The following is a 13777-nucleotide window of genomic DNA, read 5'->3' as shown; positions in this document are numbered from 1 at the left end:
CAGGCATCCTCAATGCCCCAATTAGTAAATGCACACCTCGCCCCACTCTTCTGCTGGCTCCTTGTGTGGGCTCCCAAGTGTGGCAAATGGAGTGTGCTCAGAAAATCAGACCGAAGTCTGTGGGCAAGGAAGAAATCACAAACTTGAGCTGTGGCACTACTTTTTGGAAAAAAGAGATAGGTTTCCAGCAGTTCACCTGGTGAGTAGTAAGAACCAGAGAAGGCATAAAAGCTTAAGAATTCTGCCACAAAGGGGGGCAAGAAGTGTGGAGTTGGTGTATCCATAGAAGGTCAGAGAAACCCCAGATATAATAGGACAAAGGATCAATGTATCTAACCTGATGGGAACTAGTAAAGATTTGTGGGTGATTCTGCTGCTTCAAATGTGAAATCATCAATGCAGAACTCCAAAAACATGAAGAATCAAGGAAATTTGTCATCATCAAAATAAAACAATAATCTCCAATTACCAAACTCAAAGACATGGAATTTTGCAATTTACTCGATAAAGAATTCAAAATAGCTCAATGAGCTACAAGAAAACACAGTAAGACAATTTAACAAAATCAGGAAAACAATACATGAACAAAATGAGAAATTTAACAGAGATAGAAATCATAAAAAAGAACCAAACAGAAATTCTGGAGCTGAAGAATCTAATGAATGAAATGGAAAATGCAATAGAAAGCATCTATAGCAGAGTAGCTACCATAATTTGTTAACAAACACATAATATAAAAAGACATAGCTTGTGATATAAAAAATATAAAAGTCGGGGAGTAGAAGTGTAGAGTTTTCATATGTGATTGAAGTTAAGTGGCTATCATATTAAAATGAACTTTTTCCATAAGACGTTTTATGTAAGCTTCCTGGCAACCAGAAAACTAAAACCTAGAGTAGATTTACAAAAGATAAAGAAAAGGGAATCAGAGTGGGAAATCAAGAAAAGCAGTCAGAACAGAAAAAGAGACTGAGTCTTGCTTAATCCAGAATGACTACTCTGATCTTTGCTATTAAGGAAAATGGAGAACCAGGCAGCCGTGTGGCTTCTAAGGAGAGACTGAAGCTGTGGTCTAGGACTTCAGTCAAAGTCTTAGATGGGAGATCTTGGGTTTCAACATCACATGTTTGCAAAATGTTTGATTTTCCAACAGCCTTACCTAAAGCCACCAGAAAGTCTTTAGGAACTGTCAACAGAGCTACAAAAAAAGTCAGTAAAGACTAATAGATGCCTCAGAGACAAACTTCTCTGCCAAAAAGATGACCAAAAGCACTGTTAAAGAAAAAGCTCTGTTCCTGCCTCAAATGATACCTATCCAGAAATAGAGACACATTTTCCCTTCAATCCTCTAGATTTTGAGGGTTTTGACCTGCCTTAAAAGCACCAAATTGGACACCTCCCCTTGGATGGAGTGTCTCTCATGATTCTTAGTGAGGAGAGGAAACTTGAAAAGTTGTTATACCTTGGCCCCTCTTCACCTTTGAAGATTCCCTCTTCATCAGGGGGAATTTAATCTGTTGCAGTTTCTTTCAAGCAATTTGTCAACTCTGGATGTTGAATTGCCACCTGTTTGCTCTGACTTAGATATTTAAATTTCTTATCGCTTTATACTTTGTGTGTGCTTTTGTATTAATAAGCAATTTTTTTGTTTAACAAGAAGAAAATGGAAAATCACTAATTTAAAATGGTAAGCAGATACAGAGGAAAAAAGAAACAACGGAACTACAAAACACCTAAAAAGCAACTAATAAATGACATTAATAAGGCCTAACATATCAATAATTACTCTAAATGTAAATGGAATAAATTCACCAACCAAAAGTCACAGAGTGTATAAAGGGATAAAAAAACAAGACCTAACCATATGCTGCCTATAGGAGGCTCACTTCAGCTTTAAGGATATACATAGGCTCAAAATGAAAGGATGGAAAAAGATAATCCTTGCAATTGGAAACCAAAATAAAGTGGGGGTGGCTATACTTATAATAGACTTTAAGCCAATACAGTAACAAGAGAAAAAGAAGGTCATTATATAATAATTAAGGGGTCAATTTATCAAAAAGATATAACAATCATAAAAATATAGATACTTAACAATGGAGCAGCTGACTATATTAAGCAAATACTAACATATCTGAAGGGAGAAATAGAAAACAATATCATGATAGCAGGGGACTTCAATATCCTACTTTCAGCAATGGATAGATCATCTAGACAGAAAATCTAGAAGGAAATGTTAGACTTGAACTATATATTAGACTAAAAGGATCTAACAGATATTTATAGAACATTCCATCCAACAGCAGCAAAATACACATTCTTCTCAAGTGCACATAGAACCTTCTCAAGGATAGGTCATATGACAGGTAACAGAATAAGTCTTAGTAGATTTAAGAAGATTGAAATCATACCAACTATCTTTTCTGATAACAATGATATGAAACTAGAAATCAACAACAAGAGGAAAGCTGGAATGTTTATGAGCATGTGGAAACTAAACAACACACTCTTGAAGAAACAATGGTTATCAGGACCTAGCGGGTGGGGAAGTTGTTATTAAAGGTTACACCTTTGCAACTAGAAGATGAGTGAGTTCTGGAGATCTAATGGGCAGTATAGTGATTATAGTCAATAATACAGTATTACATACTTCAAAATTGCTAGGAGACTAGATCTTAAATGTTCTCACTACAGAAAAGAAATAATTGTGTGACCTGACAGAGGAGTTAGCTAAAGCTCTGGTGGTAATCATATGGCAATATATAAATTGACATGTTCACCATAAACAAACACAATGTTATGTCTTTATCATATCTCAATAATAAAAGAGAGAAAGAGAGTTGGCAATGCTGTCTGTATACAGCAAAGAAATGTCTCTGGCACAGCAATGAGCATCAGACTGGCCCAAGATACTGGACACTGCAGGACAGGGAGATAAGAGTACAGGGTATGATAGACAAATTTAAATGTCTGCAGGTGCCAGACAAGTAAGATGTATAAATAAAGTGGACTGGGGAAAGTGGCTACCTGTGTACATTATCTGGTTGTGAATGTATAACATGCACAGGTGTGTGTGTGTGTGTGTGTGTGTGTGTGTGTGTGTGTGTGTGTGTGTGTGTAGGGGGCACAATAGTGAGCTGAAAAGCATGTGACCATTCAGAAGAAGGCAGCTGGCTCTCAGCTTCAGAAAGATTTGTTTTGTGGGTCTAATATTTCCTGAGGACCTAATTTTTCAAGAAATCAACATTTTAATGTAAAATACCTTGATTTTTCAATGTTGGCCAAAAACGTTAAAGCACTGTGTAACAACTTAAAACGTGAAACCACGGCTGGGCATCGAATTGGCTTATGGGCTACCAGCTTAGGAAGCAGGGGTATTTGGAAGGAGTAGGAGCACAAAGAAGAGAGAAAACAGACCATGGTGAAGAAGCTTGAAATTTTTATTCAGTCTATCTTTTATATATTGAAAGCTGAGCATTTTTATGACAAAAGTTTTAAGAAGAAAGTTCACTTTCAGTTTCACAACTGTGGCTACCAGTCCTTCCCTTATCCCATTATTATAACGCAGATATGTTGTGATTGGAGTAATTTACATATACAAACTATATCATAGAACAACAATTTCATTGCTAAGTGTAAGCAGGTTAGGGTACTTCATCCAAAATAAGAAAAAAATAAGAGAATTCTGCATTTTTTTAATTTTAAAGCTGACATTTTAGCACTATTTTGACAATGGTTCATTTACTCATGATCTTTTGGTTACACAATATTAAAAGGAAATTTATTTATTGGCATGCAAAGCAATATGGCTTTAGAATACACTTCTTAAATTTACAGAACTTAAAATTTCAAACATCCCACATGGCTGGCAGGTGATATTGTGAAGATGAACTTGAGTAATGACACACTTACTTCCTGGAGATTTAAAAAAAAGAGAAAATGACTTAACATAGTATAATACACAGATGATATAGTTAACTTATCCAGGAAATATTTCAATGATTTATTTTGATCAAAGTTATTTATGTCTTTTCATCTTATATATCCCTTTGTCTTCTGGAGTTTTCAAATATTTACATTTGAAGATGGCTTACCCTAAAGTGTCCCTATCAAGATATATAAAATGTATGAATAATTATAAAAAAGGCAATTACAACCTACCAAGATAAGTGGTTACTTTTGGCATTTAAATTTTTACTGCTATGCTTATTACATTAAGTATTTAATACCATATATACTGGCATTTTACTTTGCGCTAAAATTTCAACATACACAGCAATTTGCAATGTGTTCCGAATGCCTTGTCCCTTATTGACACTCAGGAAATGTGTTTGGAATAAATGAGTGAATGGATAAAATTGTAATGACAGAAAACAAATATAATAATGTACTCTTGAATGATTATAATTTTGATTATGTATCAAGAGAGTAAAGACTCTCTCCCCACATAGGAACAACCTGTAGCAGTATGATAATATTTATGAAAGTGTTGATGGTTTTCAGAATAAACTAAAATAAATCACCTGTCAGTAATTTTTGTCTGAAGCAACCAGTTTATAAAGTCTCGAGTGGCAAGATTATCGAGAACTGTGTTCATCTCATCAGAGAAAGAGCCATCGGCGTGTCTGCGGCGGAGTTCTTCAACAATGGTGACTTCTTCTGGGAAACTGAGAAAAAGAGAGGTAAAATCAGTACTTGGTTAAACGTTTCAAATAAATGCTTATTGGTTGCCTATCACTGTAACACGTGTAAGCATCGCTGAGAAAACCATATGTTTCTATTTACAGAGGGCCTATCACGAAAAGCCTCATAGAAACTTGCATATCAGAAAGGGATTAGGTAGAATAGCGCAGAGCTGGGACCTGAAACTAAGGCCTTTTCCATATTCCAGCTGCTTCAAAGATTTTAGTGTATTGCCAACACAGAAGTTATTATTGAGACTATTAATTTGTTTATAATTCATAAAAATATATTCTAGCCTATAAAACTAGTGATTATCAAAACAGCCTTGCCAAGTGCAGTATTAAGGGATTAAACCTTAGTCTATATCAGATTTTCTCTTCGATTGATTTATTTAGCAGAATTTTTGGTATGCCTTTAAAACACTATAAAATAGCGTCAAGTGTAAGTGACTATTTTCCCACTGATTTTGTAAACTTGATTGTGTAACTATTTTCCCATTGATTTTGTAAATTTGATTGTTAATGTTTTAAAAATCAGCAACAATACTAGTTCCCTTTTGCCTCGAGAGCTCTTTAAAGTCTCACTAAAAATAAAAATAGAGTGGAACATGAATTTCCTGCTTCTCATAATTCAAATGTCAATCAAAATGGTCACAAGAAAACAGGATGGTTCAGGGGTCTGACTGGTTGTGGTAAGATCCAAGAAAGTACCTAAAGTTCTTGGGCGTATTTTCAGCTGTGATAATTTAATTGTTATCTTTATGACAGTCCCTAAAAAATGGGCACGTTGTTAAATATATGGGTGTTGCCACATATCTGTATTTTGAATGTCATTTCATTAAGCGTCTTAAGTTTAATTCCTTTCAGTCTTTATCACATTTTTACCTCAATACTTACTAACACATTACTTACTAACACATAAATTATGTAAATATTTAAAGTGAAACTAAGTTTTCTGCATTATTTCTTCTTTTCGTTTATCCCTAGTTTTCCTGGACAGTCCTAGTTTAAGCTTATTTTCCTGGTGTAGTTATCAAAAGCACTCTGTTTATTCTCAAAAGTGTCCTGGATTGGCAAATTAATACCCTAATTATAATACAACTATAATGGGGGATAAAAAGTAACCTGTTTGACTCTATTAATACTTGCTAACAGAGATAAAACAGATGAGACTTTTGTAAATTGTCTCCCACCAACAGGAGTTATTTCTTTACTCTGTCAGACTATACTAATGGCTTCTGTAAGGCAGATCCATATATAGATAACCGTATTCTAAGTTTTTCACATCAAGCAAAAAAAAAAAAAGAAAGAAAAGTTGAATAAGAATGTACAGACTTACTCTCGCCTTCCTCGGCCTTTCACCAGCCAAGCAATGAATTCCTTGGCGGCTTGGCCTTCCAGATAAGAACTTACATCACTGGTAAAGGTCCCTTCAGCATGTCTCTCAAATTCATCGTGACGTTTGGCAATGTTATTCCTGAAAGAAATGTGAAAGTTAAATTGAAGATCTGTCTCTTTAGAAATATGATTCTCACCTATAAGCAAGCAGTGGCAGCTTTGGTTTCGGGATTCTGTGTGGTTTTGAGAGATGAGGGTGGGTAGAGGACTTGTCTGGAAGCTACATTAATTATCTGGAGTGAAGGTTGATGGGGGGCTAATAAAAATTATGGGGAGCTAAGCTCCCTCACTCCACCTAGTGACCCATTTTCACCTGCCCTGCTTATCTGTGCCATTGACTATTAAAGCAGCATTTTCTTCCATCTCAATGTATGGGGGCTATCCACTGTGCTATGCTACCTGCAAACAAAGCAGCAGCTTGTCATTAGTACATATGGGGTCAGAGTTAGTTAACTGAATCAAGGGAAAGCAAAGGTGCATCTCAAAATGTCATCAAAAGACCACATGATATTGGATTAAAGGAAATGTGTGATGGGCTAGCAGTGAGGAAAGCTAAGAAGATGACCCCGTATCACCCTCAAATGTGTACTGTGCTCTGTGGAGGTGGTTGACCAGATAGACGGTCAGTTGCTCCATCATATATTAGCCCTGGAAGGTTTCATCTTAAACACAACAGAAACTGCCTGGGAGCTAGGATTGTTTTACATTAGTTTACCAAGTCATGGCATTCTCTTTCTAGAAATGAACATAGTTGTTTGCATTTTTTCAAATATGTGATTTCTCCCATTTCACCAGTGGCTTCATTTGTAATCCTTAACGAGGACTTCTCGCAGTGTCTTCTCTGACCATGACTACCATCTTTCCTGTACTCTCCAGTTTAAGGATTTTTGGTCAACAGCTCTTTTTTATTCTTCTTGCTGGCTCGTCTCACTCTGTCCCCCTTCTCCATTCTATCTGGACAAATTTATTCCCTTTTCCTGATTTTTAGATTCCTTCAGCTACTTTGTGTGTATAACTCCCTTCCCCTTGTGGGTCACCCTCCAAAGTAATTGTGAAATTCCACCATCCCTGTGAAACTCTTGCAGCTGATTTCGTCCAGTAGCCTGGATGCAGCAAAAAATAAACAAAAAAAAAACCCCGAAACTGTCAAAGGAAATCCAGCATTAAAATGTATGCCTTGCGATAGGCTTGTGTTCTTATATACCTTCTTCTCTCTTTATGCTGTGCAGCTAGACTGTAATTTTAAATGTTTATCTTGGATTGTATTCTACAAGAAAAAGACTGCATCTGTTTCCATTCCTTACCATGACTAACTTGGCTAGAGGATACTTTGTGATCATAGTCATGAGTTTGAATCCTACAAGGGAATGTTGAATTTGCTCTTATCTTTTGGTCAGGATTAGATTTCTAATCTTGCAGGTCCACAAAAGTCAGCTTTCAATTTTAAAGGAAAATGGGCATGAAGTGAACATTGCTAAGACCACAGTTGGGAAAATTTAAATTCTATGTCCCATTGGAGGGCGGGTAAGAGTTTTGGAGGGATGAGGGGTGGGACATTCAGAGGCACATTATGAAGGATAGCATCACCAACCTTGAAAATCATCAAAATTGAAAGAGCTTATGGGCACTATTTGATAGGCACAATAACTTAAGAAAGTCAGGAGGAATTTTAGACATATTTAAGTAATACATTTGTGTGCAAATTTCTGATCAGGTTCAGACTCTTACTTATTCCTCTTGGTGTTCATCAACCACTGCACAAAATCCTGGGCACGCCTGGAGTCCAGATACTTGCTGTAGTCACTGGTGAACGTGCCCTGCGAGTGGCGCTTGTCTTCACTCATCTGATCTGGGTCATTGAGCGGGTCGGTCTGGGGAGCTGGGAATGATCTGTGAAGAAGAGTGACTGGTGCGATTAAATCTCTCCTCAAGAGTAGCTTCACTTGAGAAGCAGCTTCTCTCCAAAATACAGAACCACATGAAGTTGGAAGGCAGGTTCCTTGAGTATTTCAGTTGGCAGTTCAGAAAAACCTTAATTTGCCATGGGAATCCCATGGTCTTACCAGAGTTGAATACACTCCGATTTGGAATTCTAGCAATTGATTTTACAACTGGCTTCTTTTTTCTGAAATAGGATTAAATAAATCTTTTTTTAACAATTTCATCTACTCGTAATTATGTTAATAATGCCAGAAGAGAGCAACGCCTTGAATATTTTAAAAGAGTGAAGAATACCAAACCGTTTTTCGGGGGGCAGCAGATTTATGTTCCGAATTCTGTTTCGCATATGTTAATATAAAAAAGTAGCTCCGTTACCTGCCTATGTGGTGGCTAATGGTGAAGGAAAGACAATTAAAAATTCGAAGAAAGGCAAGAAAAAGCCCACTTGCTAATTTGAAACTGTGTAGTGGATAATCCACATGCCAGTAATCAACAGTTGGTTGGCACGGCTATGTGGGGAAATATTCAATATGATTAAAACTCAAAAATAGAAATGAGATACTATTTTTACCTATCAAATTAGCAAGGATTAAATACCGAGGAGAATATTATGAGAGGAGTATTTCTATAATGCTGATGGGAGTGTGCATGTGTATGACTTTTCTGGAAAGCAAGTTGGCAAGATAAAACATTTAAACTCATTCAGATCCTTTGACATGATTATTTTACTAGAAATAAATACTAGAAATAAATCCTCAGAAAAACAGTGAGAAATGTAGGGAGAAATGTTATTTGCAGCATTCTTTGTGGGAAAATTTGAAGAACCCTTACGTATTCAATAGAGCAGGAGTAGCTAAATAAATATTGTATATTTATGAGGTGGAATAATATGTAACCATTAAATACCATACACTTAATAGATATTTGTAATGATATAAAAAAATAAGCTAACAATACAATGCTAAGAGACAGAACATGATACAAAGCTGTAACTGATCGCGATATATTTATATACAGTACATGCATATTTTTATAATGAGCACGTATGACTTTTACAATTAGTAAGAAACAGTGTTATGTTTTAGAAAAGAGTAAAAGAGGAAAAGTTGGTGTGAATAATTAAAATGACCTACTCTGCAGTGTGAGTAATGAATGAACGGGGAGTATTAGCTGAAGATTTCAAAGAGCTATAATTTCCCATGTAACATATTTTTCAACATTGCCCACCTCTTCGGTTATGAAACGACATACTCTGATCTGTACTCTAGAAAAGCCTTTATCACAATGATACTTTACACATTTGAAAATTGTGCAGAGTATTTACTCCAAATTACGGAGACCTATTTACTAATCACAGTTATCTCAGGCTGTATTCTAACCATAGTGCTATATTAGTTCAAGTCTAACGATTTAATACCTGGATTTCTCCTCTGTGTCCTGAAGGGAACGTTGCCAGCTGCCTTGGACCAGCATTACAAGCAATCCAGCCACAAAGTAAATGCTTTTCATTTTTGCTGCCTGTTGGAACACAGAGTCAAGGGAAAGATAGAGACCCTCAACCATATTTAAACCGGTCAGACTAAATTAGTTCAATTTTGACTAAGTAAATATTATAAATAGAACAAAAAGCTAGTCATCAATTTTATTCTGATTATATTTTGAGTAATTTCAAATATTAGATTACATTTTTCCTGCAGTTCTTTTTTATTTTTTTTGGGTGGCTAAAAAGAATACAAAAGATGTGTAGCACTCTGAAGCTTTTTCATTAGTGTAGGACACTTCTGTTAATGATTAGAAGGCTCATTTCCAGAATTGAAATTAAAAATGTCCACGATAAACATTGAAAATACCCACTGTAGATGATATGCTACATATGGTTAGCCTGAATGGCGCCTTATCCGTAATGCCACCCTCTTCACTATCAGTCTGGCTTTCAATTAATAGTCCTTCACTTCCAAGCATTTACATTATACTGCATTTCAACCATCTTAAAGCAGCCTCAGGCTACAACTTGGCATACCAGCTGTCGGTTCAGATGTATTATTCATTTATATTTTAAATAGTGTAACTTGGTCTAGACTTTGTAATTATAAAGCGGCCAACAGATTTGAGGTATTTTAGGGTGCTTTGACCTGTTCTAAATTAAAGGAAAAAAAATCATTTTAAAGACAAGCAATTTGCAACAAGAACTAATGCTTCTGGCAACTTGAACAATCACAACTAAGAAACTAAGAGATCACTGTCATAAAGAAAATTAATGCTTGCTTCTGAAGTCTTGGAAGTCCCCTGGTTGTTTTATAATTGGACTGAGTCCAGGACGTGTCATTCACTGCTAGTGACACCCTAGACCAGGTTGTAGAATACCTCGCATCACAAGCAGATGCCTCATGAAGCCATGGGATGCCAAGGACATCATGATGCAGTGTGGATGGGCGGGGTGGGACCAACATGAATGTGGCCAGAATGTCCCCACAGGACAAGCACCCCTATTTTCTGAATGAAAACCTCAAGTCCAGTGTTTGTCATGAACTTCCCTCTGCTACTTTCAACCGATCGTGTTTACTTTGAGAAGTGGGGATTTCAATCCAAGTTTGATCATGCTTATCCATAAAATATTTGAATGAGTATTTTTAGCAAATGGCATTTGGTTTGAAATAAGTATTTTATAAATATTATCATTTTAAACTATCAGTCTTTTCTTTAACATCTTAGCCACACTTACTATCGGTCTTTGGCACTAAAACATGGAGACTGTAATACCTGCGTGATATTTTCTTTCCTTTGAAATATTAACTCTTTTTAGATTAAGAGGTCAGTTAGACAAAGCCACACAATAGGCATTACATATTCATCCTTCTTCATTCATCAACATTCAATTACTAATATGGCATTTTGCTGTGCTTCAGTTTATCTGGTTGGCAAACTTTGGAAACCTTGCCAAATATATAGGCAGGGTCTTCTGATTATAATTTTTAATGATAAATTTATGCTTTCAGAAACTTAAAAATTAAAGCAAGCATCTCTCTTTAGGATTACTAAAGAGTCATTGTTGGAAAGTCAATTGAGAACTGTAATTCCTTCCACACAATGTCCCTAACGGTTTTACAGTATCTTCTATGACGTCCTCTGGAGGCAGATACGGAGCAGGTGGTTTTCTGCCCCTGAGAGAGCTGGTAGAAGAAACAACCATACAGAAGAGAATGTTCGAAGTCCTCTCCAGGCAGCAGAATGAGCTCTACTGAATGAAGTAACTGATTTTTAAAATTGTATTTATTCATTGTGTAAAAGTCAACAGAACTGTGAAAAATGTAAGAATAAGGTTGTTTGAATACCACGACTTGAGAAAGCAAATATTTGCCTTATTTTGGTATCAAAATCTTATTCAATAAGAGAAGACTTTCCAATTACTTCCCACCCCTGCTTTAGTCAGCCTACAGAAAGAATCTGCAGTTTTACAAGAACCTTACATTTCCACTCAAATTTAAAAGGAGATATGGTACCAATAGTATTTCCTGAATAGAAAGTCTTTTAGAAAGATTAATCTTTGACCTAGACAAGGTGACATACAGTATATCCCTAAATATATTGGTGCTTTAGGCCAAATGCTTTTAAAACTGGCTAGATCATTTCCTCTCACAGGTGTTAATTAGTATGTGTGGAAAAGAAACCATACCACGTAATCATTTACCCATTGAGGATCTTCATAAAAGTGTTCTTTATCCTTAAGAGCTTAAGTAGGTACTTTAGGACATCTGATTTTTTTTTCTAATGGTATTTACTATAATTTCATTTTGACATGTAAACATTTTAGATATTTTATTTATTACTATTGGTCCTCAATACATAGTAAGTAATTATTAATCTATGCGTTCACTCAGCTCCATCCACAGAATTCCCAGTAATCGATGATATTTGTTCTCTGCACAAAATATGCTATGTCTTATTTACAAAGAGCTGATTTCATGGACTTTGAGTTTTTGATAGCCTTATCAGCCTTATTTGAATATTTGAATGATGACGTTGATTCTGCGCTTTTGGAAAACCATACGTTTTCATTGGTAAGGAGCCATTGCTGTTATAACCTCTCTAATGGACACATTTCTGCTGAATTTAAAAGGCTCCTTCTGTTCACAATAGTATACACATTTATCAAATCCAAAGAAAGATATTTGTTTTTCAAAATGTTACCACTCATTTTTAAAATGCAGTTCTCATAACAGTTAAATCTTGTAGTAAGTGCATTGATTTGAATCTTTGCTTTTCTTTCTATTTTGTATCTTTGCACTTTGTTTCTCTTTCATTTTGTATCTTTGCATTGAATTATTTCTTCAACTCACTTTGCGGCTACAGTATGTTGAAGTTTATGTAAATGCATTTTATATCACTTTTTCATCTCAACTCTGCCCTGTGTATTACAGTAATAAAGTATAAGATGAAAAAACAGCACTATAATTCATAATACTTTGCCCCATTACGAAAACTGTACCCCAAACAGGATTTTCAGTCTTACAATCTGTCAGTATTAATCTTACCTTCTGACACCAGGAGGTGGAACAGAGCAGGTAGAGAGAAAGAGAGCCCTCTTTTGGGGACTCTGGTGTGCAGTGTCCTGAGCTCTGTAGTTCTGCACCAAAGCGCACTGCTTTTATATCCTCTCCAGTGTTGTTTAGCCTCACAGATATTACGCTGACAATATAAATTTTTCATCTGTGAATAATGGGTTTTTGTTACAAACAATTTCATTCGCTCACTCACTTTGCTCGTCTGCATTCTACGTTTATATTGGGTGGGAAGTCAGAGACCAGGAAACTTTTTATTTACTCTTGTCTCTTTTTTTTTTGCTGAGAATGATGGAAAGGGCAGCTTGGAGATTCACCTTTCACTCTTGGTCAGGCATGAAAATCACTTAAGTACTCTAAAGTGAATTGTTATGCTGCAGACAAAAGAACGTGAAATTACATAGTCCGTGGCCAACCCACTTTGAGCATAGCCTTATTCGAGGGTCTGATAAGCCCCTCTTTGCTATTTAGTTATGATTAATTTATCTTAGTATAATAATCTATTCATCCTTTCAGCTACCCAAATAATAAATCACTCACTCAAAACATCCTTATTAAGAATCTTCTCATCTGCACTATATGAAATTAATTTGTATTAATTACTGTATTTCTTACTGTATTATTTGGGTGGGGAAGTTTAAAGAATATCAATTAAGACCTAATGTGTCCTGTTGTTAAAAATGCGATTCAGGAAGAAAGGGTAAAGCAAAGTGAGGATTAAACACCCAAGACAGGTGATGCTAATAAGACAGGGTCTAGTATTTCTTTTTCCTTCTAATGGATATTTAAAGGCTAACTCTGCTGATAAGAGAGTTGGACACTAATTTACAAAAGAATGAGTTACTATGTATACTGTCATATTTACTGAGCTTTGTGACCTGCCACTTAGGACTTCAGTGACCTATGGGATTTAGCAGATATGAGTCTGGTCACCTTAGAGAAAGAGAAAAAAGGGAAATGATCTGGACAGACAGCATGAGGACAGTGTTGGTGTAATTAGATTTTAGTTTGGCTGCTATAAACAAGCTGTGTGGCCTCCGTCAAGTCACATACTCTCTTTATGCCTCAGCTTCCTGTTTGGAAATGAGAGTGTTGGTTAAATGACTCTTCTAAAATAAAAATTTGTTTTCATTTGACCAAATCATTGCAACATGTGTTAACTAGATTCCAATATTCTAATATAATCGACTGCATGGT

General features: G+C 35.8%; 1 protein-coding gene and 1 pseudogene across 2 annotated transcripts; one reads left to right on the top strand and one right to left on the bottom strand.

Annotated features, from left to right (window-relative positions):
- Window positions 1-990: 990 nt before the first annotated feature.
- Window positions 991-1592, top strand: LOC309824918 (securin-like; annotated as a pseudogene). The gene has a single exon. The product of its transcript is annotated as a securin-like (transcript).
- Window positions 1593-4519: 2927 nt separating this feature from the next.
- On the bottom strand, window positions 4520-9530 carry GCG (glucagon; the record flags this gene model as incomplete). Its single annotated transcript, XM_082658226.1, has 4 exons — window positions 4520-4667; window positions 6022-6159; window positions 7809-7970; window positions 9439-9530. The coding sequence occupies 4 exons, from the start codon at window positions 9528-9530 to the stop codon at window positions 4520-4522; spliced, it is 540 nt and encodes a 179-aa protein (XP_082514352.1).
- Window positions 9531-13777: the final 4247 nt, after the last annotated feature.

This window comes from Grampus griseus (genome assembly GCF_964374135.1).
Source record: "Grampus griseus genome assembly, chromosome: 7".
NCBI classification, from domain to species: Eukaryota; Metazoa; Chordata; class Mammalia; order Artiodactyla; family Delphinidae; genus Grampus; species Grampus griseus.
This window is presented reverse-complemented; position numbering and strand designations above follow the sequence as displayed.